Source organism: Nannospalax galili, unplaced genomic scaffold (assembly GCF_000622305.1).
Source record: "Nannospalax galili isolate Female #2095 unplaced genomic scaffold, S.galili_v1.0 scaffold888, whole genome shotgun sequence".
In the NCBI taxonomy this organism is placed as follows: Eukaryota; Metazoa; Chordata; class Mammalia; order Rodentia; family Spalacidae; genus Nannospalax; species Nannospalax galili.
The window spans coordinates 1308849-1333610 of record NW_008357921.1 but is presented as its reverse complement, the minus strand read 5'-3'; the positions used below and the strand labels follow the sequence as shown (position 1 = coordinate 1333610).

At 42.6% G+C, this 24762-nt stretch overlaps 2 protein-coding genes across 9 annotated transcripts in view; one reads left to right on the top strand and one right to left on the bottom strand.

Moving 5' to 3' along the window:
* The window catches only part of Kiaa0753 (KIAA0753 ortholog), a 62987-nt gene extending 41002 nt beyond the window's left edge, over positions 1–21985 (bottom strand). For 3 of the 8 annotated variants that reach the window (XM_017794991.2, XM_029557471.1, XM_029557472.1), the window contains exons 1-7: positions 21745–21985; positions 16535–16707; positions 12536–13160; positions 9628–9734; positions 7931–7993; positions 7113–7328; positions 3688–3892 (exon numbers count right to left, since the gene is read on the bottom strand). In XM_017794991.2, the coding sequence (XP_017650480.1) occupies positions 3688–3892; positions 7113–7328; positions 7931–7993; positions 9628–9734; positions 12536–13160; positions 16535–16630 (1312 nt within the window). In that variant the 5' untranslated portion in view covers positions 16631–16707; positions 21745–21985. Of the gene's footprint in view, positions 1–3687; positions 3893–7112; positions 7329–7930; positions 7994–9627; positions 9735–12535; positions 13161–16534; positions 16708–17719; positions 17861–21744 lie in introns of those variants that run through there. The other 5 variants (XM_029557469.1, XM_008855652.3, XM_017794990.2 and 2 more) reach the window with 5 other exon arrangements.
* A 130-nt stretch (positions 21986–22115) lies between these two features.
* Positions 22116–24285, top strand: Txndc17 (thioredoxin domain containing 17). The gene is made up of 4 exons (XM_008855651.3): positions 22116–22343; positions 22744–22825; positions 23202–23277; positions 24084–24285. The coding sequence occupies exons 1-4, from the start codon at positions 22199–22201 to the stop codon at positions 24150–24152; spliced, it is 372 nt and encodes a 123-aa protein (XP_008853873.1). The 5' UTR covers positions 22116–22198; the 3' UTR covers positions 24153–24285.
* Positions 24286–24762: the final 477 nt, after the last annotated feature.

Genomic DNA, 24762 nt, shown 5'->3' with positions numbered 1-24762 from the left:
GAAATAAAACAAGGAGAAAAATATTCAAGGGTGAATAAAGCAAAAATGTTTAAACCCACATAGTAGAGACAGTATTTGCTATTCTCATTCCTTTCTGTTTAGAGAACAAATGTGAAAACATTTCTCATTTCTGCTGGATAGCAAGATGGATTAGGGCTGGGATATAGCTCAGTGGTGGAGTACTTGCCTAGCATGAGCAAGGTTTCCCTAGGCTTGATTCTGAGTACCTATGGGGAGAAAAGCCTTAGAATAATTAAAACGGAGCAGTAATAGCAGAGAAGGGTAGCAGAGGGGCAGACAGGGCTCACCCTATGCAGACACTTGGCCTCCTACAGAAATGGCACTGCACACCACTTTGGGGAAAGAATAATCTTTTCAACAAGTCATGGTATGTCAAATATATCTTCTCTTGGAGGAAAATGAAACTTTCTAGAAAATAGCATAGGAAAATGTTTTCTTAACCTTGGTGTAAGGAGAAGCGTCTTAGGTATGAAAATAGAGTAGAAAAAATACACAGGAAAACAATAATCAAACTACAATGAAATTATGAATTCTGCTCATCAAAAAAAAAAAAAAAAACACCAGTAAGACATTTAAAAGCAAGCCACACCTTATTCCTAAGATACTTATAACCCAATTGTGGAAGGATTCAAACAGTATTTCTAAAAAGAGGAGGGAAAATTGGCAGGAAACTTGAACTACCATGTCATAAGACATCTAAACAGCATAAAAATACATGAAAAGGGACCCATACATTAGTTATCCAGAAAAGGTAAATCAAACCACAATGATAGCAGGGCATGCCTTTAGACTCAGCACTCTGGAGGCCGAGGCAGTGGATCTCTGTGAGATCAAAGCCAATCTAGTCTACATAGTGAGTTCTAGGCCAGCTGAGGCTACAAAAAGACATGTCTCAATAAATAAATAGGAAATCCCACAAACTATAAAATCAAAAAAGCCATTCAAAAAAAAGAACATCTATTTTGTAATTCCTTTTTTTTTTTTTTGAGACAAGGTCTCACTATGAAGCCCTGCTGTCCTGGGTTGGTTATGTAAACCCAGGCTGGCCTCAATCTCACAGAGATCAACCTGCCTCTGCTTCTTGAGTGCTGGGATAAAAGGCATGTGACACCACACCCAGCTATAATTACACTTTCATAAGACAGAACCAAAATATGACATTAAAAATCAGAAAAATGGAACTAGAGAGATGGCTCAGTGGTTAAGAAAATATACTGCTCATGCACAGGACCTGAGTTTAGTTGCCAGCACTCAAGTCAGAAGGCTTACAAATGCCCTAAACACCAGCTCCAGGTGATCTGACCCCCCCCCTTTGGGTCTCTGTGGATACTGCACTTGTGTGTACATGTGTGCACACCACATACGCACACGCACACACACACACAGGCACACACAATTAAAAATATAGTAATTTTAAAAATCAGAACAATAAGAACTTAGGGGAGGCAGAGGATAGGGAAGGAAAAAGATTAGAAAAAGAAGGTACAAGAAGACTTTTCTGGGTGCTAATGGTGTCCTACTCTTAACCTGGATAGTTACTACATAAATGCTTTTCTTTTTCTGGCATTACTTTAGTAGTATATTGACCCTCTGTACCCTTTTCTATCTATATGTTCTACTTCAATTAAAGATAGGAAAATTAGGGCTGCAAGATGGTTCAGTGGGTAAAAAGTGCCTCCTGTATAACCCTGACTTGAGTTGGATCCCTGGGACCCAAAGTGGAAAGAGAAAGCTGACTCCCAAAAGTTGCCCTCTGATCTCCACACCCCACATGCATATCCTTCCTCTGTCTGTCTCTCTCTCTCTCTCTCTCTCTCTCTCTCTCTTTCTCTCTCTGTGTTTGTCTCTCTCTCACACACAAATAAATTAATTAAATAATTTTTTTAAAAAAGGAAAATTAGTTTACTGTATTTGCCTACACATATTTATGTTATCTCATCTATCTGGAAAAAGACAAATGAATCCACCAACAAACTCTTATTTCATCAAATCTAAAACATCAGTTATAATACATACCACACCACTACTTTACGTGTCATTATCAGGCATGCCTTTCAGTGGGATATTGTGGCTTACACCAGTAATTCCAGCACCCAAAAGGCTATGAATTTTGCAAAGATCTAGACCACCCTGGGCTACAAAGCAAGATGGCTCTACCTGGGGCAGTGCCCTTCAGCTGGAGCTTAACTACATGGTGTCACATTTGCCTTGCATGCACAAAGGCTGAATCTCCAGGACTGAAAAAGAAAAGCTCTCCAATTTCAGAGAGCTTTAACTTTACAGACCCCATAAAACAGTGGCATAATAAGAGATTTCAAAGCATTGTCAAATATAAAGCAATATAAAAATCCAATGGCTTTCCTTAAGTACCAACAACCAATTTCATAATATGCTGAAAAAAAAATCCCATTCACCATAGCAATAAAAACTAAACCCACACATAGAAAACTCTAATATTTAACTGAAGGTTAAGGAAAAGGGCATGAATAAACATGCATGAAAGGCATGAAACCACTGCTTCTCTATCAACCTAATAAAAACAGCCAACAGCATTTCTCATGACACTCAACAAGCTCATTCTAAATTTCTCAAAGTGAGCAATGATCAGCTCAATTTTGAAAGAGAGCAAAAAAAATCGTCTTATCAAATATTAAAATATGAGAAAGGCTATGGATTTGCCTACAAAAATAAAAGTTTCTACACCAAAAATAACATAAAAAATTTCAAAGATGAGTGATCATGCAGGAGGCAGAGGCAGGTGGATCTCTATAAGATCGAGGTCAGCCTGGTCTACACAGTGAATTCTAGGCCAGCTGGGGCTATAGGGAGACCCTGTATCAAAAAAGAAAGTTAGAGGGAAAAACAAACAAACAAACAAACAAAAAAACAAAAAAAAACCAAACTAGCAAGACTTGGAAGACAAGTTAAATGACCAAAACTTGTGACAGCATATGGCATAGGTGTTATCTGGTCCCTGACATGCAATTGAGATGTCTGTGGTCTGTCATGGAAAAAAAAACCAAACTAGCTAGACTATCTACAGAATTTTTATATATTCATAAGCAAAAGACTTGGAACCCAACAAGATAGAGGGATCAAGAATTTAAGAAGGCAAATCACAGCAGAAAAGATAAAGCAGCTAAGGGACATGAAAACAGAACCCTCACAGGAACCAGGAACTCCAAAATAAAAGTCAATTGCTATCTTCTACTGAGAGACTGGAAAAAATTTAAATTTTATTACATATAACACTGGGTGAGGGTATGGTAAAGAGGCACTGCTACCCAAAACTTAATTATGTACCTACTTTTAAGGGGTAAATTGGCAGCATCTGCTTAAATATGTATGTCATAGAACATAACAATTCCACTTTTTAGAATAAGGATTAAAAATGCTTATCTATCAAATGCACATATGTGTACACACACAGGTCACTAAATTACAATAAACTTGACACTGTGGTAGAGGAAAAAGGGATTTATTTCTCCCTCTCTTTCACAGAAACACAGCTAGCCTCAGTCATAGGAAACATGTTGGCTGCTGCTTCTTGGTCTTTGTTGCAGAGCAGCTCTGTGGACAAGGTTACAGACCCTGATTGCCCCAGTGCAAAGACTGTTACGGCATTTCACAGAGAGAAATATTGCATAGTAATATTTTAAAACATACCAGAAAGAAGCCTCTTCACCACTGGAGGTTGACTGGTCTCCTGCAGAAAGGTCTCCTTTGTGATAAAGGGTTTCCTCTCACTCCTGGGCTTCACTGGCCACTTCTCTAAGATCCTTTGACTACTAATAGGAAATCTCTGAATTTCAGTGAAACATTTCTTTGCTTTTTTAGGTGACAGTTTCTTTTCCAGAAGAGATTCTAAAGCCTGTCATGAAATAAGTTATTATTCCCTTAGTTTATCTCACAAGAGTATGACTTTTAGTCACAATGCTGAAAAAAATAACACATTCCAGAGAAACATGTCATTAAATGGCTATCTCTAGTGGTTAACAAAACACTTCACTGAAAATTTGTATTATTTAGAACATATGATTAATAAAAATAATTTCTACAAGTTTAGCTAACTAAAATCAACAGCAAAGGCATAAGACCATTTCTTTTTTAAAAAAAATTTATTTATTATTTTTATTTTATGTGTATGCATGTATTGCCTGCATGTAGGTAAGTGCACCCATGTCATGCAATGCCCATGGAGGTCAGAAGAGGCTGTTGGATCCCTTGGGATTGGAATTACGGACAGTAGTTAGCTGCCATTTGGGGACTGGGATTCAAACCCAGGTCTTCTGTAAGAACAACCAGTGTTCGTAACTGCTGAGCCATCTCTCCAGCCCCGAGTAAGACCATTTCTAAGAGGCATCCTAATTTTAAACCATTTTAGAAATTAATTAGTCTTCAGACTATAAATGTATATGCTTTAACAGCATTTTAATTCTCAAAAAACCCTCATAAACTCAAATAGTGTTTTAGTAGGCAAATACTATTTATATATAGTCTACATATATAATTATATAAATATATATATATATATAATTTATTTGTTTGAGACAGAGTCTCCCTGTAGCTCCAACTCATCTAGATAGAATTCACTATGTAGACCAGGCTGGCCCTGACTCACAGAGATCTGCCTCCTGAGTGCTGGGTTTAAAGGTGTGCACCACCATGCTTGGTTGCCAGCAAAAATTTTTTTTTTTTTGGTCTTTTTGAAACAGGGTCTCCCTGTAGCCCCCAGCTGTCCTTGAACTCACAGAGATCCACCTGCCTCTGCCTTCCAAGTGCTGGGATTAAAGGCAATTTTTAAATAAATTATTTTATTTTATTTACGTTTATGAATGTATTGTCTGTAAGATCATCCATGTTGTAAAATGCCTGCAGCGGTCAGAAGAAGGCATCCAGTTTCCTAGAACTGGCGGTTAGAGACTCTACATAGGTGCTGGGAATCAAACCCCGGTCCTCTGTTAAGAGCAACCGTGCTCTTAACTGCTGAGCCATCTCTCCAGCCCATAAATCTTTGTTTAATTAAAAAAAAATTTTTGTAGAGTTGGGTGGCACACGGCTTTAATCTCAGTCCTTGAAATGCAGAAACATGTGGATCTCTGTAAGATTGAGTCCAGCCTGAACTACATACCAAGTTCCAGGCAGCTAGGGCCACACTTTGTCTCAAAAACACACACAAACAAAAATTTTTTTTTTTTTAATTTGTGAAGTGTTTTGCCTGCATGAATGTACATGTCCCAAATGCACGGAGGTGCACATGGAGACCAGAAGAGGGCATCAGAACCCCTGAAACTGGAGATACAGATGGTTGCTATCATGTGGGTGTCAGGAACTGAATCCAGGTCCTCTGCAAGAGCAGCAAGTACTCTTAACCACTGAGCCAGCTCACCAGCACCAAAATACATACACTAAAGAGAACTTAGTGGGCCCAATGGCTGTAACCATTTTTCTACCACAGTAATGCCAGGTCTGTGTCCCCATTCTAGAAAGGTTATCTGCTAAAAAACACATCCACCCTCTCATTACCAGGCAGTACTTGCTTACTACAAACAAACTGAGGATAACCGAGCACAACCAGGGAAGCCGAGTTCACTTAATATAGTAACAAGATAGGAAGTTGGGGAACGTATCAAGAAATATTAATTTCCTGCATTACTGAGGATTTTCAAAACTATGGAAGACCAATTATGCTTAAGATAGATTGTTAAAGGCACTCATTTGGGATAATTTCGTGTTATTCTTCCTAGGATTGTGAAGCTATGTTCTCTAAATGAAACCATTTTATTCAATAAACATTTCTTATGGCTAAGTTTAAACAGTATAACATGAAGTGATATGCAGTCAAAAGTTCTGAGATCTGCATCTGACAGTCACACTGACAGTGATCTCTGTCTACATAGATGTAAGGAAAGTAAATAACAAACATATTTGCTAGACAATGGACTGCCAGAGCTAGTTAATGGGAGACAAGCATGTCATGTAGTTCTGAATTCTCCCTACTACGTACACCATACTTCTTCAATAGCCAACAGTTTGTTTGCTACAATGCACTAAAAATGATTATCTTTTTCTATTTATGGATAAACTATATAGTAGAAATAACACTGGCATGGGAGGTCAATCATTTTCAGTTTTCAAGAGAAGTAATTGTATCATCTCTCTGATCTTTGCCTTTTTGAAAAATATATTTTATTTATTTATATATTTTTTAAAGGAGGGGCTTTAAAAAAATATCTTACTCTAGAAAATAGTAAAAACAAAACCAATTACAAAACACAGTGCTACAAAAGACAAAATGTCACATTATGTGGTAAGACTCTGCAAACAGAGCTGGAGAGATGATTCAGTAGTTAAGAGCACTGGCTGCTCTTGCAGAGGACCCAGGTTCAGTTCCCAGCACCCACATGGTGGCTAACAACCATCTGTAACTCCACTTCCAGGGGATCTGATGCCCTCTTCTGGCATCTGAAAGCAGTGCACACACATGGTGTACTTACATACTTTCAGGCAAAACACTCACACACATTAAAAAAAAAAAAAAGGACACTGAGTATGGTGGTGCATGCCTTTATCCCAGCAGGAAGGCAGAGGCAGGTGGATCTCTAAGAGTTCAAGGCCAGCTGGGGCTACAGGGAGACCTTGTCTCAAAAAGCCATACCCCCCCCCAAGACTCTGCAAACTTGTAAAATGTAAAATTAAGAGCATATTGTTATTGCCTTTGTCACCAATGAGAGCTAACTAAGGACAATTCACTCCTGAATAGAGCATGCCACTTGTGGATTTCTAGAAGTTTCTAGTCATCCCAAGATCTGAGGCAGAGCTTGCATGTATGTTTTTAAATGTTTCTTTTCTAGAACCCATCTAGGTAAGTCTCATAGTTCACACTCAAAGAAGAAAAATGTAATATAGACCAATGGTAAAAACAATAAAAAATGGAAACCTCTGTTGCCCTCTGCGAAGTGCTAAGTTACCAGCAGCAGCATTGTCCTGTTACACCAAATATAGCTAGAGGATGGTCAGCACTATTAACCTACCTGAAACAATACTTTTTTAAAAAACATGGACTCCAAAAACTGGAGTCCATTTCATACCTCAATTTGATGCAGGATATCTATAACCACATCTGGGACAGAAGGATCAGCATCCAGCCTAGCAGAACACAGCGAAAGCTGACGGATGAGACTGCCCAGTTCCTTATACTGAGCAGGAACTGGGTGCTTCCTTTGGTCAGTAAACTGAGAGACAAACATCTGTAAGGCCCGAATGGCTCCTCGGTGAGCGGCTGCCAGCCTAGACATTGCCCATGACTGGCAACAGACAAGAAGCAAGGTGTTAGTTCATTATTCTCAATTTCCTAGCATTAAAACAATCTTTAAGAATATTTGTATTCAAGGCTGGAGAGATGGCTCACTGGTTAAGAGCACTGGCTGCTCTTGCAGAGGACCCAAGTTTGATTTCCAGTACCCACATGGCAGCTAACAACCATCTGTAACTCCAGTTCCAGGGGACCTGACACCCTCTTCTGACCTCCTCGGGCATTCCATGACATGGTTGCACTTACATACATGCAGGCAATACACTCATACATACAAAATAAAAATATTTTTTAAAAAGAATATTTGTAGTCTTTCTACAGAAAGTGCTTCCTGTCATGAAAAAATATTGCCATAGTGAAGAAAATTATAAAACAAGTTTTCTAGTAACAAATTCTCTTTCCTGTTCTGTTTTTATACTAGTAATAACTATATAGTAATGTGTTTTCAGAACCTTTTCCTTAGAAGGCAACTCAAATATTTAGCAGCTCAATCCCTCAGAGATTTACATAAACAGACAAAAAATGTTAGTATATCTAGTAACAAAACATTGTGAAATAGACCATAAATAAGCACTGATCATAATTATATCATACCTTCTTAGTATGTTTAATTTTATGTGGGCTCAATTTATCCAATTCTTCCTGAATTTCTTTTACCTGTTTTATAAAAGGGGGAAGAATAAAATTTTCATACCTGTCATTGATCTTTCCTTACAGAAAGACATACCCTGTTTTGTTCAAACATGACCATTATTAACTCAAGTCACTTTAAAATGAGAAAAGACCTCTTATTCATACATCCCCCAAACTGGTTTCCGGTTCAAGATGGTGAATAGGGCAGAGTTTGCCTGCCATCCCTGGATCCCCAGTGCAAGAGGAATTTAACATGAATGAAAGCTAGAAGAACCAGCTCATTAAGTCTTAATAGCCCTAGCTTTCGGGGGCTGGAGAGATGATGGCTCAGCAGTTAAAAGCACTGGCTGCTCTTACAGAGGACCCAGGTTCAATTCCCAGCACTGACACGGCAGCTAACAACCATTTGTAACTCCAGTTCCAGGGGCTCCAATTCCTTCTTCTGACCTCCCTGGGCACTGTACAAGGGTGTACCTACCTACATGCAGGCATTACATTCATACACATAAAAATAAAATAATAAAATATTTTTAAAAAGAGTTTAACTTTCAACTGGACATGGTAGTACATGTCATTAATTCCAGCACACAGGAGGTAGAGGAAGATGTGAGTTCCAGGCCAGACAGGGCTTTAGAATGAGAACCTGTCTGAACAACAAGCAAACATACAAAAAAAGTTTAGTTTTCAGCCTCTAAATTTACAGGAACCACTGAAATCTTTAAGCAGAAACCGACATGGCAAGATTCATGTTTCAGAACAATCTCATCTGGGCCTGAAGCTCAGTGGTACAGCACATGCCTAGACAATCTCTATGGCAGTGGTGTAGAGTGAGGACCAACATAGAACTCAAGAATACAGAAGAAAATCTGATGCATTTTCCTTCAAACGAAAAGGCATAGTTTTTGGTTCCAACAATAAAAACCAACATGTGATTTCAATGATCAGAAAGGAGTTAAAGGTTTATTAACAAGGCGTTGGAGAGATGTCTTAGAGGTTAAGAGCACTGACTGATCTTGTAGAGGACCCAGGTTCTATTTCTAGCATCCACACAGTGGCTAACAACTGTCTGAAACACCAGTTCCAGAAGAATCCAATGCCTTCTTCTGACCTCCACAGGCACTGCATTACATTGGTGTGCTTCACACGTAGGCAATATATTCATACACATAAAGTAAAAATAATAAATATCATCACAATCTAAGAATGTACAAGCCTGTTCACCAACTGCTAAATGTTTCCAGAAAGATAATACAGTCTTCATTCTTTACCATTTACTAAAGAATAATCTAGTATATAATAAACCCAGACAGAAGGAAATGTCCCCTCCTGTAAGACTCAGGTTTGTATGTGTAAGCCTTTTTGTAGGGGAAAAATGGCTTTTAGTAGATTTAAAGGGTCCGTGACCTCAAAAATTCAAGAGCAACTGTTTAGCCTGGCCATAGAGAGAGAGAGAGAGAGAGAGAGAGAGAGAGAGAGAGAGAGAATGCAGATGACAGAAAGAACAGGAATCACTAGTCCACATGTTCAGGAAATTTAGCCTGAATTAGAATTCATACAAGGTCCTTTGTGCTAATCTTTCTGAGATAAAAAGAAAACCAAAGTCCCTAAGAAAGCAACATGCAGTCCTACTCCTCCACCCTTCCCTGGGAGGTCCACACCTGCTGCTGAAGGACGTAGAGCATCCGGGCACAGCGCATGGCTTGCTCCTGCCTCCTCACACAGATTCGCCGCTCTTCATCTGGATCCAAAGCTTCTTCAAGTCTATCTGAAAATATTTTCCCCCAATGTAGATTATAAACCACACAAAGAAACTCATAAAAACTTCAAGTACTTAAAAGAAAACAAAGAGGCTTTCATATTTCATCAGCCCAGAAACTAGGAATGAGTAAGTGGGCAGTGCACCAACTCGGAGACAGAGGGACAAGAAGAGGCCTACAAGCTCTCCTCCACCAGAACAAATCTCACTGAACAATGCTTCAGTGAGAAGCATTGCGAAGCATTTCTTACTATTTCAAAATTCTTTTATATTGGGCCCAAACTTGTTATGCTTTCTCTATTTTCCAAAAACTCTTCATTGGACTATTTTTATGTTTAGTGAAATTTTTTTTCTTTCTTTTCTTGAATCCAAATGAGAAACTATTTCTCTAATACATTAAGATAGAAAGTGCTAAAATTATTCCAATGTCTTTAAGTCTTCAGCTACTCGTTGAGCACATTCTCATATTCTCCAGTTTTAAAAGATTGGCTCTGACCATTTCTGGGAGATTGCCCAGTCTGTCCATTCTTTCTAGTCTATAGTTTCCAAATACAAGCAAATTCTCTTACAAAACTCTAATAGGCAAGTCAGAGAAAAGCAATATTTTACCAATGGAAGTATATTCTATGAGTTTAATTTTCTCATTATTTACTCATTAAAAAGTCAAGCCGGGCGTGGTGGCACACGCTTTTAATCCCAGCACTCAGGAGGCAGAGGCAGGCAGATCTCTGTGAGTTCAAGGCCAGCCTGGTCTACATAGTGAGTTCCAGGACAGCTGGGGCTACAGGGAGACCCTGTCTCAAAAAGACAAAAAAAAAAAAAAGTCAAACAAGAGGGTCCAGGAGTGTAGCTCAGTGGTATAGCACTCATCACTGAGTTTGATTCCTAGTACCACTAAATTAATTAACTAAAAAAAAAAAAAGCAAGAGTAAGGCAATAAGGGTACTTTGAAGGGCAAAACTTTGAAGCTAGAAGTTGAACATACAGTTGGAGTCATATGGGAGCCTTTAAGCCAAATTATTTCCACCTCTTATTTGGACTGCACGGTGGGGAGGAAATCACATTCACATACCTGCAAGAGCAAACATAGGAGCAGGTTTTGGCAGGGGTTTTTAACTCCTCATCTCATCAGGTGATTCTAATGCAACTAGACTACAGAGCACAATTTGGAGGCACAAACGGAAACTTCAGGGTTACTGAAAGGGGCAGTCTGTAGCTAGGGGTGCACTGCAAGCTATCATTGGTCCACAAGGTAAATGCAGAAGTTGAAACATGTATTTACATGTCATGATGGCAATTTTCCTCTGGTCATGACCTTATTATAGTTAAAAATTATTGATTTGTGATAGATTGAATTTTTAAGCCAACAAACAAAACACGCAGGCCTTTCTCCACAGAGTTTGAAAAAACTCACTTCCAAAGCTTCTGGTCTTAGGCCAGATCACCAGAGCAGAGGACCTGGGAACTTTATTCCTTAACAGGATGGTCTCTACCTAAAGCATCTGGTGAATTCCAAATGACACAGAAATATCATAAGAAATAAGCCACAATACTTGTGGTATGTTTCTGCGGAAATATGTTAGAAGCACTTATGATATTAAAGTATTACACAGCACAATCTTTACGAAGACTGACAGGAGAGGCTTCTTTCTGGCTGTGGTATGTGGAAATTATTTTCCTTACACAGCTGTACTTTTCTGTTTAGATTTTTGTCAGTTCTGCAACTCACAGCAATTTTCTTTGTAGCTGGCTCCTAGGAACTCAGAAAAGACTTTGTAAATCATCCCTAGTAAATCTGCTTTTTCCAAACCTCATATTTACTAGGCCACCATATCAATCACATAGTTTTAATCGTTTCAATCAATAGATACTTTAAAAGGTATTTAAAATTTTTTCTGTAACATATATGTTTTTGTATGTATTTTAGTTAAACTTTAAAGGCAAATTGTAATTTTAGACTATGTAGTATCCAAGCCCAACAGCTTCTTTTGCTACTCAGCTCTTTACACTTCACTATCTGAAAATTGGGACTGATTTCCTACCTGCTAGCTATAGTAGCTCCAAATTCTACAATCAGGTTCAATCTTCTATTTCCCAAAGAAATGCAAGGACCCTGCAATTACTATAGAATTGTAGAAACTGGTAAAATAGTGATTATGCTTCTTCCTTTTCACCCTGTGGCCAGATATTTTAAACAAATATCCACAACTTCTTTTTGTCATTGGTATATACTTTACATTGCCCAGATATGAACTGGATTTATCTATAATTTACATATACTATGGTCCCTTTAAGAAACTAAAAATAGCCAGGCGTGGTGGCACACTCAGCACTTGGGAGGCAGAGGCAGGTGGATCTCTGTGAGTTCAAGGCCAGCCTGGTCTACATAGTGAGTTCCAGGATAGCTGGGGCTACAGGGAAATCCTGTCTCAAAAAGACCAAAAAAAAAAAAAAAAAGAAACTGAAAATAATTTTTCCAGAAGGATTTCTGGATAAACGAGGCAAATACTATAGGATACTTTGTACTCAGGTCTTAGGAGACCTAAGGTTCAGACAGACAGGCCCCATATGTCAATCTACACACAGGGGGAGTAGGCGGGGCAAACTCATCAAAGAAAGAAGACTCAGGTCAGACTCCAAGCCCAATTCTCTTATCATGAGTGCTCAACTCTAGTGAACCAACCTGCTCATAGGAGGCAACGGAATTCAGTGGTGGTGGGGAGTTAGGGAGGGAGTACCCCAAATCAATACATTTACATTATCCCACACCTGTGATATCTCATCAGAGGGAAGAACCTAATTTTCCTCACCTTTTTTAGTTACCTCTTCGATTTTATGGATACAACTGCTCAATTCCTTTTGGAGTCGCTGAACTTCTAGCAGGCTTTTCTGTTCACGTAGGTTTTTGTGATCTGCTATCCTGGGTTGTGGTTGAAGTCCTGGGTCATGGGTAGGTGGCGAATTTGGCACAGTAAGATCCGACCCTCCTGGATGAGATGTGTACACATACACCTTGGCACCTGAGCTGGAAATTCCTACTTTGGATGACTGGTGGCTGCACTGACAGACTTCCCAACTCTTTGGGTCATTCCTTTCCACCTTGTGGGTAGATAATTTACACCTGGTGTGTCCACATTTGTGAGTGTTTTGGGACTGACTTCTGAGATAATGTTCTTTTATGTGTTCTTCAACTTGTCTTCGTTTTACATCTCTTTTGGCTAGGTGAACCGCATAGCTAAGTCTCTCTTCTGATACGACAGAAAATGAAACAGGACTGCTTAGGTCATGTCCAGCTCTAAAATCCAAGTCTTTACAGTGATATGATTCATTGTACGAGTGTTTCAGTTTTTCAATTCTAATTGCATGTGGGCAAGAGTATCGGACTGCCAAGTTGCTCGGATGTGCAGGAACATTCCTATTAAACTGCAGCTGGTTCTTCAAAGAATAAACAAAAGAAAGTTCATATTAGAAAAATGACATATTGTATAGTGGATATATGTATATAATCAAGTTCCTAATATTTTACCCACAAGATTATTTGTATGAAGAGAGATTTTTCTGTTGTATCCATAGAACCAGCAAGTTGTATACCAGGCATCCAGAGTTCTACACTAAATCACCTAGTCCCACAGAACTAGACTTCCATCTGCTAACAGCATACTAGGATCCTCCTCTAAAGGAGCAATCAATAAGTTCCTCAACTCCCAATTATGGATCTCTGATCTGTTTTAAAATATCAAGGTCTAGCAAAGTTGGTGAAGTCCTTGATGATGTGAGTACAGGAGAACCTTTATGACTCAAAATCCATGTTTAATAAAAGAATCTCTTTGATGTGAAAGAAAAATGAAATGATGAGTGATAAATCTGACTATATTAAAACAAATTTCTTTAAAATGTTCTGCCTGGTTTACAACCAACAAACATACAAGCAAACAAAGAAACAAAATGCCATAATAAACAACGTCCAAAGAAATGAAAAACTAGGAGAAAAATATCTGCAACTATAAAGAGCTCCCTACATATAAAGAAATCTTAACAATTAAGGTCTAAAAAGAAACCATTGTGGGTGGAGAGAGAGCTCAGTGGGTTAGGAGCATTTACTGCCCTGCAGAGAACTTGGGTTCAGTTCTCAGCACCTACATAGCAGCTAACAACCACATGTAACTCCAGGTCCAGGGGATTTAATGCCTGCTTCTAGCCTCCACAGACACTGCATGCACGTGTTACATATAAACTCATGCATATGCACATATACACACAGATACATAATTTTCTTAAAAAAAGAAACCAGCCAGGCATGACGGTATACACCTTTAATCCTAGCACTTGGGAGGCAGAGGCAGGTGGATCTCTGTGAGATCTAGGCCAGTCTCATCTACATATACCAGGCTAGCTAGGGCTACCGGGAGATCCTGTTTCAAAAAAAAGATAACAAGTAATTAAGTAAATAGATACCATAAGAAATGGAAAAGACAGTAAAGACAACTTTTTTAAAAAAGGACCAGGTGTGACAGTTCATGCCTCTGATTCGAGCACTTGGGTGGCAGAGGCAGGCAGACCTTTTTGCGTTCTAGGCCAGCCTGGACTACTTACTAAGACCGTCTCAAAAAAGAAAGGGGGGGGGGTATAAACATGGCTCTTAAATTTGTGAAGAAAATATTCAACTTTATAAAAATACAATGAAATACCTTTCTCAACAGATTAGCAAAATAAAAAAGTACAACACTATATGCTGTTGGTAAGGCTGTGGGAAAGGCAGGCTGCACGTTTCTACTGGAGGTACCTTGGCAGTCTTTGGCCACCTTTTATCCAGCAGTCTAGGTTTCACTTCTAGGATTCACCCTGCAGATATGCCCCTAACAATACATACCCACAGGCTTGCTCACTATTATATCACTGGTGATTACAAATTACTGGGATCAATCTAAATGTGATCAGGGAAGAAACTCTGAGACAGCCACACAACACAGTGCCAGAAATGTAAAACACAAAGTCTCTAGGTACAGTTCTATGAACTGACCTGAGAGATTTCTTAGATATGTTGCTCAGAGTAAACAACAAAGTATGAAGAGTATCTATACTATTAGGAAAAAGGAGCCCTAAGAATATGTGAAGCTGGGCGGTAGTGCACACCTTTATTCCCAGCATTCAGGAGACAGAAGCAGTTGGATCTCTAAGAGTTCAAGGCCAGCCCGGTCTACATAATGAGATCCAGGCCATCTCGGGCTATAGGAAGATCCTATTTCAAAACAACAACAACAAAAATAAAGAAAAACCTACTGAAAGAAACTTCACACAACAGTGTGTATCATATGGTATCATTAATAAGAAGTTCTAGTGCAGGCAAAACTTACCTGTGGTAGAAAAAAATCAAAATGGTTGTTTCATCTGGTGGTTGTTTAGATAGGGGCATATAAGAACTTTCTAGGGTAACAAAAATGATGTAGTATTTCATATAATTATGGATCATACATGTACATATATATTTCCAAATTCAGCAAATGTAGCATGGTGTATACAATTCAATGGGATCCTTTCTGGTGAAAAATTTATAAAGAAAATCTGATAAAGAATGGACTCTAGGGCATAATATACATGCAGTAGCTAGGTTTCTCACATCATCATACCTGACTTTGAAAAGTGTCAAATAATAATATGGACTGATGGACACTGATGGATCAAAGAAAAAAATACAGTGAAACACCAATGTAAACTGTAAAATTCAATTCCGTTCAATGTCTGAAGAGTTTCATAATACAATATTGGGGGGAAAAGACATTTTTGGGACAACCAAGAAAAACCTAAACAAAGGTTGGTTACTATATAATAGGAGGGATTATTTTCTATTATTTTCTTGGGGCTGGGTAGATGGCTCAGCAGTTAAGACTGCTTGCTGCTCTATCCTGGGGACTAGCATTCAGATCCCCAGCACCCACATGAGACAGCTCACAAATGCCTGTAACTCCAGCTCCAAGGGATCGACATTTTTTTCTGGCCTTGCACCTGCCCACCCCCCCAAACACACATGTATATACTACAGACACTCACCCTGATAGACACACATAGATTTTTTTTTCTTGAGGGTCTTTTTTGAGACAGAGTCTCCCTGTAGCCCCAGATGGCCTGGACTTGCTATGAAGACCAGGCTAGCCTTGAACTCACAGAGATTTGCTGGCCTCTGCCTCCCAAGTGCTGGGATTACAGGTGTGTGCGACTTTGACCAGGCTGGCCTCGAACTCACAGAGATCCGCCTGCCTCTGCCTCCTGAGTGCTGGGATTAAAGGCGTGTGCCACGACGCCCAGCTAGATTTTTTTAAATATTTATTTTTATTTTATGTGTATGCGTGTATTGCCTACATGTAGGTAAGTGCACCTGTGTCGTGCAATGCCCGCAGAGGACAGAAGAGGCTAGAACTGGAGTTACAGACAGTTGTTAGCTGCCATATGGGTGCTGGGATTCGAACCCAGGTCTTCTGCAAGAACATTCAGTGTTCTTAACTGCTGAGCCATCTCTCCAGCCCCCTAGATTTTTTTTAAAGCTATTTTCTTAGGTGTGATAATGGTATGATTAGGTAGGAGAGATCATTTTTAAAGACTTATTCTTAAACATTTAAAAATGAAGTGTCATAATGCAATTTACTTTGGTATGCTTATATAAAAACAGATGGTTTAGTAGACAGAAAACAGGACAAATTGTTAACTGTTGAATCTACACGGTGGTTCTAAAATGTTCAATGTCCCTTTTTTTCAACTTTTCTTATGTTTGAAATGTTTCCTAATAAATATCTGAAGGAAAAGAGCAAAGCTACCTGGGGCTGAGGATTCCTGGGGTCACTCACTCCATCTAGTTGGGTGCTGGACAGAAGATGAACACAGGTAGATGCTGGCTGGCCTGGTCCCATCATGTCAGATGATGCAAAACAACACTGACCACCTTAGTCAGCAGGCAAGTCTTCTTAAATGAAACATGCCTAAAATTAAACTGCCATTTCCAGACCAACAATCAAACAAGAAAACAGATTATAAAAAACAAACACACCACAACACCTTGTTCATAAAGCAATATTCTAGAAGGAACCCACAGTAACCTCATGCTTAGAGAGAGAGCTAGTTCTTGCATTTATAAAACCAACAAGTGGGGCTGGAGAGATGGCTCAGCAGTTAAAAGCATTGGCTTCTCTGGCAAAGGACCCAGGATTGGATCCCAAAACCCACATGGTGGCTAACAACCATCCATAACTCCAGTTCCAGGGGATCTGACACCCTCTTCTGACCTCCTCAGGTATTGCACTACATGGGTGCACTTACGCATGTGCAGGCAATACACTCTTACACATAAAATAAATAAATATATATATATATATTTTTTTTAAAAAAAAAAGCAACCACTTTTGTAATTCTCATTTTCAAAAGAGACCCTGAGCATGGTGGCAAATGCCTTTACTCCCAACACTTGGGAGGCAGAGATAGAGAGATCTCTGTGAGGTCAGTCTGGTCTACATATCCAAGTTCTAGGCCAGTCAGGGATACAGGGAGACCCTGCTTCAAAAAAGACCAAAAATGAGAAAAGAATAGAGAGAGACTATTTTAATGACAATCTTCTGGGCCATTTTCACTTCAAATTCCAAGCTTACCCAGTAAGACATTAATTCTGCTATGATAGACTAGTATTTGACAGGGCATATTTTCTACATCAATAAATCCTAATGACTAATCAAAAAAGTAGAATGTTTCCCTCTCTTTAGCTCAAATACATAAAATTCTGACTCTAAACAAATATGGGGGTTTAGTTAGCTAAATGGGCCCTCTAGGTCTTCAGCACCGCCCCCCCATCATCCTCCACCCTATATACATACACCATGAGACCAGAGATACTGACATTTCTAGTAAACTACAGGAGTTATAACCTGTCTCTATTCTGAAGGTCTCAACATTCTTGAACAGCCTAGTTACTCAGCTGTTTTATCAAGATGTCATCACATACAGTTATTTACCTATGTCATGGGTCTGTGACTCAGCATGCCAGCTAGACAAGGTTCCTTGAGAGTTAAGGGCCTTGTCTTATTATTTTCCACAATACAGTATTTTGAACATAGTAGACAATTTAACTCAACATTTGAGCTGATCTTCTGAGAAATAACTAGTTCTAAATACACTGGAGAATTTGTTCTCTCAAAGAATCCTATAGTAAATCAATTAGGAAAGTCAAGGTTTAAAAACAAAACAAAACAAAACCCTAACTTAAATTTTTTAATAAATCCAAAGTTTGCAGACTGGATTTGCTTAAAGGCAGATGCATCTGTAGCAACATAAAGAGAGCTGCCCAAGATTCCTTATTTCTAAGACTACAGAGACATGGCCCAAGAAGCAGATGAGAGGGGAAGCGGCAAACAAGTGAGGCAATGCCAACTGGCCAGCCATCACCACAGGGCTGGAGCTAGAGCTGCAGATGACCTGCAGAATTGGGGTCACACACCTCAAGTCACTGAAAACACACATACATACACACACACACCCCACTGATCCCCTATAAAAGGTCCTGGGACATCCCCTTCCTCAAAATGTATCCCCTCATTGTTTTCAGAACTCTCTGATTTGTCACCCTACACACTCCATGACATCACCCTGAAACACCTATGCATCTGTTCCTTCACCCACAACCTAAGACAAACTGTCCCCCAACCTCCTCCCTCCCAAGCCCCAGGACATCTCCCAATTTTCTTTCTACACATCTAATGGAAGGCCCCCCTCAACCTCTCTTCCCCCAAGTCATTCCCCCTTCCTCTGATTCCAGGTACTTCTCCCACAGGTCTCCTCCCATTCTGCTGTAGGTGATCTCTGAAACGGCCAACACCTGTTTCCTCCCTTGAAACCAAAGGCATGGGTGTTCTTGTTCCAGACATTCTGGAAACATTCTCATAGGCTGTTTCTTCCTCCACAGACCTAGGACTGTCCCACAGCCTGGCACCACATTCATGGGTGTAAGTCACCCCAACAGCCTGGCCCCTCGTTATAAGTTCTAGGATACCTCTACTCCCTATTTGCTCCCCTGAAGATCCTGTTCCTTCAGTGGACTGTCTCCTAACCATTGTCAAGTCTGAGAACCCCTCAAGTGCTTCCTCTCCAGGGGACCCAGTCACCCATACTGCAGCAGGTACACGTCTGGCCATGGGAACACCCACAGCTGTAAGCATTCCCTGGGGCAAAGTCTCCCCCACAACCTCAGGAATGGTCCCACTGTTTCTCCTCCACACACCAGAGACACCTTCAGAGCCTGCCTCCCCCTCAAGTCTAGGGACCCTGGAAGCAGTGGGCACCTCAGTCATCTGTGTCCTCTGCCAAGCCTTTGCACCTTCTCCACAGCCACCATCCACCACTGGGGGCACTCCCACAGACATGGCAACTCTAGCAGCCATAGGCATCCCAGCAGCCTGTCTCCTTTGTAAGCCCTCAGAGAGCGTGTTTTCCCTCATGAGCTCAGGGAGTCCCACCGCCATGGATATGCCTACAGATGGCCTGCTTCCTGCCAAGGCTGAGACTCTTCCAGAGGCAGTTTGCTCCAATAGGGAACCAGGTGCCCTGGGAGCTACAGGCTCCACAGTTGTGGATACTCCTACAGTCACAGGTATACCTGAAGTCTGTCTCCTTCTTGACAAGTCTGAGAACCCCCTGGAGCCAGGCTCTACCTCTAGACAACCAGATACCTCAGGAACCATGGGAACCCCAACAGTTAGTCTCCTTCCCCATGAACCTGGGAGAGCCTCAGAATCAGTATTGTCTACCACAGATGGGCACTCCTCAGAAGCCAAGGGCCTCCTAGAGCCCACAGGCATTTGGGCAGCATAAGCCCTGTCCTTAAAGTTCAGGTCATCTCTAGAGCAGCTTTCCTGACACACAGGGTCTGGCACCCACATGGCAGCCGGCACACCCAGAGCCATGGGTACTCCTTCAGGGGCACACCTGTGCTTGGGCATCATCACTGTCTCAGACACCCCTAGAGTATGCCTTCTCCCACAGAAACATGGGAGAGCACCACAGGTGGCATCCTGATCTACAGGCTCTGCTGTCCCTAAAGCTGCAGGCCCCTGAGCCTCTTGCTCCCTAGTGACTTGCCGCCTTTCCCACAGGCTTAGGACACTCCCGCTGTGTGTCTCCTCCACAACCAACCCTGGAACTGTCTCAGCCAGAGGTGCCCCCAGATCCTGTTGCCTCTCCCACAGGCCTGGGATACCATCATAGCTGGTCTCTGCTCCCCTATCTCCGGATAATGCCACAACCTGAGACATTCGCGGCAGCTGTCCTGTTCCCCACAGTCCTGGGACACCTGCATTGTCTGCCTCCTTCCCCAAAGCCTTGGGTGCTGCCATTGCCTGTTCTATATCCCACAGGCCCTGGACACCGGGAGAACCTGCCTCTTGCTCCCCAGAACTAGACACCTCTACAGTCTGGGCAGTGCCCCATGACCCTGGGTCACCTCCACATCGAGGTCCCTCTTCATTTGCACAAGGCACCCCTAAAGGCTGTTCTATGACCCACAGGCCAGGAACACCGCCAGAGCCTGTATCTTTTACCTCTTGTCTAGTTTGCCACATTCCTGGGGCCCCCAAAGGGGGATTTTCCAATTCCATAGCTCTAGGTACCATCAAAGTCTCAGGGCCCCCTGAAACCTGTCCTTTTCCCCATAAGCCTGGGGTAACCCCATAGACAGCATCTTGTGCAAGAGCCCCAGAAACCTGCAGGGGCTGCCCTACCCCATACGAACCGGGGGCACCTCCACATCCCCTCTCCACTTCTCTGGCTGCGGCCCTTCCTACAGCTTCTGGCCACATCGTGGCCTCAGGCATTGTCCCAGTCTGGCCGGAGGCAACCGCACAGCCTGTCTCTGCCACAGCCCCAGGTCCACGCACAGCAGGAGGTGCCCTCCCAGCGTGTCCCTGCCTACAGAAGCCCAAAGCTCTCACACAACCTGCCCCTAACCCGCTGGCTGTGGGAAGACCTGGGATCCGGGAGAATGCCCTAGCATGTCCTCTCACCCAGGGTCCCGTGACACCACCTCGGCTGGTCTCTACCCAGGAAGCCTGTCCTGGAACACCCTTTTCCACTGGTCCCTCTCCCGCAGGCACAGGATGGAGCGCCACTCTGCTTCCTTCCCAGCATCCCGAAGCTACCCTCATAGCTTGCACCTTCAACCACAGTTCCAGAATGCTCTCGTGGCCCAGGGCTCCTGGACGACCCTTTCTCTCACAGAGGCGAGGACTCCTATCGTCGGCCTCCTCCCCTGCAGATTTGGTCACCCACACAGACCCCGCAGGTCCCACTACCTCGGGCTCGCCCACAGCCCCGTTCACCCACACTGCCCTCGGGTCCCTTGCTGCCTCGGTCGAGCCTGCATTCCCAGGTGTCCCCAAGGCCTCGTTCGCCCCACGGAAAGCAGCGGGCTCGGCGGCTCGTCTCCTCCCCAATGGCTGCCGAGCATCTCGCAGCCTGGCTGCACTGCCACAGCGCGCCCCGCGCACCAAGGACCTCGCCTGTCGCCCTGCTCCACGGCCTCGGGGTGTCCGTGCACCCCATCTCCTCGCCCGCGGGCGCCGAACGCCGCGCCGCGACCTGCCTGGCCACACGCAGCGGGTAGGCATCTTCGGGGCCAGCGAGCACACGCGCAGCTTGGGCCCGGCCCTGCGGCCGGGCACCCGGCTCGCAGGTCGGGGACAATCTCTTTCCCCCACGCCGCCCCGGGCTCTGTCCGTGTGGGCACCTGTTCCCCTAGACAGCATGTTCCGCACACGCTCACACAGTCATCCAACCCTCGCAGCCTTCCCTCCGGGCTTTCACTCCCACACCCCCGTACCCCCGCCCAGTCCTCGACGCCCGCCCCCAGCCCCCCTAAAGCCTGACAAAAGGGAAGGGAGTTGGAAGGGCGGAGCAGCAAGGCCGCTTGGGACCAGGTCTCCGCTCCCCCTTACTCCTCCGCGCTAGATGCAGCTTCACAGAATTCCACCCAGCTCCGACCCGAGCCCACCTGGCTTGGGGCGAGGTGCCGCTAACCGGGAGGCGGGCAGGAGACCCCCTACTAGGCCTCTCTTCCGGCCTCTTGCCCAGTCGCCATGGCAACGGGCGCAGGGCCACTTGGGAGCCGTTAAGCGCCCTAAACCACTTGAGGGTCCAAGTGTACCACGGCAGGTTTTGTAGTCACTGTTCACGAGGCCGAGGTGGGGACCAGATCAGGGCAGAAGTCTGGGTGTCGGAAGGGACCTGGCGCGCGCGCGCACACACACATACACACAGACAAATCTCGAGTAGAGACCAGAAGAGGTGGTAGCGAGTTATGGCCTTCCAAGGCTTCCGTAGCACTGCACAGCGGCGTGGGCTCCGGTGGTACCGCCTATCAAGACACTTACCCTGCCCTCAGTGGGCATCGCCGCTGCTAGGCGGCACCTTAGGGCTCCTCCCGCGCTCCTCTCGGCGCAGTCCCCATGGCCACCTTCCAGGAGGTGAGCGTGTCCGGCTTCGAGGAGTTCAACCAGGCTGTGAAGGACCACAATGGCAAAACCATCTTCGCCTACTTCAGCGGTTCTAAGGACGCCGAAGGAAAGAGCTGGTGTCCCGACTGCGTGCAAGGTGAGGCTCGGACTGGGGGGTGCTGGAGGGGTGGAAGGCCCTGCTACGGCCAGAAAGCGGGGTTGGCGAGGTAGGTCTGGTCCCATGGGTCTGTACCTGCACCAGGAGTGGTACTTATTTCACCAGCGGACCCAGATCTCGGGACCTAGTTCTTTAAAACGTCGACTTCCCTAATGATTAGTGCCTTACAGTGAGTTGGTCCAATTTCCCTTAGCAAAGCAAGCATTTGTTTGTTTTGTTCCGGGTTTATGTATATCAATCAGGACTTGGACTTAGTGATTCTCGAGACCTCCTCACAAAGTTTAAAGTCTGAGCCCTTACTAAGATGGAAGGGGGAGGGGCCGCGAAGGGAGACCAACTTAAAAGTTAATGTGTAATTATATTAACTTTTTTTAAAAAGCGGAGCCAGTCGTTCGAGAGGGGCTGAAGTATGTTAATGAAGAATGTGTGTTCATCTACTGCCAAGTGGGAGACAGGTCTTAGTAAGTGATAATGTTTATCGTATTTCCAGACGTAGATTTTTGCAAACTTGGGTGGAAAGGACTCAGATAATTTCTCAGATTCTGTGTTTTAAAGTAAATTCTGATAAATCAATCAGAAGCTATTAAATATAAATTTAAAAGGCTAATGTTCATCCACTTTAGTGGTAATTCAATGAATTTGGCCTTGGAATAAATTCAGAACTCTTGGCTTTACATTTGTTTTATCTTTGTCATATTTTACAAAAGTTGTAGTCCTCAAAATTTTGAAAATGTTGTCAAGAACAATTTTACTAAATATTGAAGTAGGTCAAATGTTGAGTAAACTATAGGAAACCAACTGGTATTTTTAATGATCACCTTTTTCCTTTTGGAATAGTTGGAAGGACCCAAATAATGACTTCAGACAAAAGCTGAAATTAACTGCAGTGCCTACTCTACTTAAATATGGAACAGTGAGTGTCTTTAACAATGATGGGGGCAATAACGGTTAAAAGAACTTTAGAGTCATATTTGAAAAGAGCTTGACGTTTACCCTCACATCAATGTATACATTGCTTTGCAGAGTGCATTACAAACACACAAGTTTGGTGTCCCACCATCCCTCTGCCAACCCCAAAGAACTATTAATAATGCAAATGAAGGGGTTCGGTGTATTTTTCAGCCACTTTTAAGATTATGTGTTCAGAAAGCACTTGCATCAATGGCTTTCTAACCAGGTTTAAAGAAAGGGCTTTAGGGCTACAGAGATGGCTTAGTGGTTAAAAGCACTGGCTGCTCTTGCAGAGGACCCGGATTCGATTCCCAGGACCCAGATGGCTGCTAACAACTGTCCATAACTCCAGTTCCAGGGGATCCGACGCCCTCTTTGAACCTCTGTGGGCACTGCACAACATGGGTGCACTTACACACAGGAGGGCAATAGACTCACACATAAAATAAAAATAAAAATTTTAAAAAGGGCTCTATTCCAGTCCTACCCTGGGATCCTAAATTAAAGGGTTGAGGGGAAAGAGATGGTACTGGGCTTGCTGTCTCCTGTTCAGTCTACGGAGCTTCCTAGTATTTGAGGTTTAAGGCCCCTGAGGCCAAGTATTTTAAATGATTCATCAAATACCTTAACTATTACATAAAACTTGTTATAACTAGTATTTTCTGAATGGCATAATTTCTGTGTTCAAAGATTGCTAATTCAGAGAACTCACTCCATTTCTAGTATCATTTCCTAGCAGTGGCTAAAACTTAACTTCTTTTCTTACAGCCTCAAAAACTGGTAGAATCTGAGTGCCTTCAGGCCAACCTTGTAGAGATGATATTCTCTGAAGATTAAGATTTGATGATGGCAATTGTCTTGATTTCCTGGTTTGCCTACCTGCTTTGAATTCATGTTAACAATAAGTAAATGATGGTGTTAAAAATCAGTGTATGTCTAAATAATAAAGCATTAATATGCAAACCTTCAATTTGCTTGTAACATATGGGTATCTTAAAGATATGATAATAAGTCCTCATTATGGCAGAAGTAGCTCAAAGAAATATACTGAAGATAAAAGTAGATAACTTCCGAACGTCTGCAGAGATTAGACTCTTTTACCTTAAATTCCATGTATCTGCAAAGCAACCGATACTATTAAAATCCTTTCTGCCTCTCAGATGCACAACTTAACCACTCAGGAAAGGCACAACACATGTAAATAAGCCTGTAATCCTAGCACTCCCAGAGGCTAAAGCAAGATCACAAGTTTGAGGCCACCGAGCCAGACCTCATGTCAAACAAAAACACAATTGCTCTGCAAATTAAAACAAGAATGTAAGCCAGGCCATGAGAACTGAAGGAAGCATTTTAACACTGTCCAACAAATGCTAACCTTCCCAAATGAGCACAAGTACTTGAGCCTTTTTACTTTGTTCTAAGCCCAATTGGTCATTAACTACCAGTC

What these genes read in the sequence shown, in the direction of transcription:
- Txndc17 (XM_008855651.3), top strand. Translation starts at nt 22,199, where the DNA reads ATGGCCACCTTCCAGGAGGTGAGCGTGTCCGGCTTCGAGGAGTTCAAC. An exon ending in CAAGTGGGAGACAGGTCTTA is followed by an intron (nt 22,826 to 23,201) that starts GTAAGTGATAAT and finishes CTTTTGGAATAG; the next exon opens with TTGGAAGGACCCAAATAATG. An exon ending in CTCTACTTAAATATGGAACA is followed by an intron (nt 23,278 to 24,083) that starts GTGAGTGTCTTT and finishes CTTTTCTTACAG; the next exon opens with CCTCAAAAACTGGTAGAATC.